This window comes from Phascolarctos cinereus, unplaced genomic scaffold (assembly GCF_003287225.1).
Source record: "Phascolarctos cinereus isolate Bilbo 61053 unplaced genomic scaffold, phaCin_HiC Scaffold_726;HRSCAF=1367, whole genome shotgun sequence".
NCBI classification, from domain to species: Eukaryota; Metazoa; Chordata; class Mammalia; order Diprotodontia; family Phascolarctidae; genus Phascolarctos; species Phascolarctos cinereus.
In genome coordinates, this window is record NW_027556098.1 from 351069595 (window position 1) to 351071346 (window position 1752).

Here is a 1752-nt window from a genome sequence, read left to right on the forward strand (position 1 = left end):
ACATACCATGTTCTAGAAAAGTATAAAAGATATGGGAAGTTCCCCATACAACACAGCTTTAAATGTAATGCAAATTGTAACTAAAGTCTTTATAAAATAAACAAAAAATCTAAGCCTAGTCTAAAATGTAAACTGTATTCCTCACTAGAAGATGATCTTTGTCTTTACAAATCTTTAGGATATAAATCCAAATCAAGTAATCCTTCTTACCTTTTTTTTTATATCCATCTATATGTTAGAGCATCAGGGCACCTGGAAGAGTTGGATCATTGAATTAATACATCATTTCTATCTGATAGAAATTAAAACTGATTAATTTTCAATTTATTTAGAGAACTGATAATCTTTGGTGAGATATGAGTGATGAAGATAAAAGATCCATGTGATGTCAGCACTCAACTTTACCAATCTGCATCCCAAAACCTTTCTCCTCCTTGGAATTCCAGGACTGGAAACCATTCAAATCTGGATCTCTATCCCCTTCTGTCTCGTGTATATGTTGGCCATCCTGGGGAACTGCACCCTTCTGGTCATCATCAAGAATGACCCTAGCCTGCATGAGCCCATGTACCTCTTCCTCTCCATGCTTTCAGTGGCAGACTTGATGATCACCACCACCACACTGCCCAAAATCCTTAGTCTCTTCTGGTTTAATGATAAAGAGATATATCTCGAAGCTTGTCTTACTCAGATATTTCTTATACACTCCCTGACCACCATGGAATCTGGCTTCTGTTTGGCCATGGCATTTGATCGCTATGTGGCCATCTGTAACCCTCTTAGACATTCAGCTATTTTGACCAATGTAGTTATCAGGAACCTAGGTTTGGCCATTGTCATTTGGGGAGTTATTTTGCTGAGTCCTCATCCCTTCATGCTTTGGTGGCTTCCCTATTGTAAGACCAACATCATCCACCACACTTACTGTGAATTCATGGCACTGATCAAACTTTCCTGTGCCCAGACCAAGATCCACAGAACCTACAGCCTCTCTGTTGCTTTCTTTATGGCAGGACTGGATTTCATTCTGATTATCTGTTCCTATGTCCTCATTCTCCATACTGTATTTTGTCTACCCTCCAAAGAGGCTAGACTGAAGACCCTGGGCACCTGTGGCTCCCATGTGTGGGTCATTTTGACTTTTTATACTCCTGCCTTCTTCTCCTTCCTCACACATAGATTTGGTCATCATATTGCTCCCCATATCCATATTTTTGTGGCCAATATCTACCTTCTTATCCCACCCATGGTGAATCCTATCATTTATGGTGTCAAAACCAAACGGATATGGGAGAGATTCCTCAAAATCTTTATGGACTAAATGCCTCGAACTTTAGAGAGAAGTGATTTTGTCAAATGGGGTAATCTGCATAAAACATAAAACAGTATGTTCACTGGGAATTCAGTATCATCCTTGAGAGAATTGAAGATCATAGAATTTGGGCGTGAAGTCTAACCCCAAAATTATGGGATCCAAAGGTTCTCAGACACTGATGGTGGTTAGTAATAGCTCTCAAGCACTGATTATGATAGTAACTGGTGGAATCCTAAATGAATTGGGTTAGTAAGAAGGACATCAAATATCCCCATACCTTTGGTCTGAGTTGTTCTCATAGAATAGAAATCCCTTGAGTTCCCATATGCTGAGCTCTGTAGTAAGATAAAAGAAGAGGCACAATTGTAAGGCAAAGACCTGATGATCCTATACATCTTGTGAGTACCTAAATGACAAAAGACAGTCTCTGCCTGATA

The 1752-nt window shown here is 39.4% G+C and overlaps 1 protein-coding gene across 1 annotated transcript; it reads left to right on the forward strand.

Moving 5' to 3' along the window:
* The first annotated feature begins 385 nt into the window (after nucleotides 1-385).
* Nucleotides 386-1321, forward strand: LOC110195091 (olfactory receptor 52K2-like). Its single transcript, XM_020967739.1, has one exon. The coding sequence runs from the start codon at nucleotides 386-388 to the stop codon at nucleotides 1319-1321; it is 936 nt and encodes a 311-aa protein (XP_020823398.1).
* Nucleotides 1322-1752: the final 431 nt, after the last annotated feature.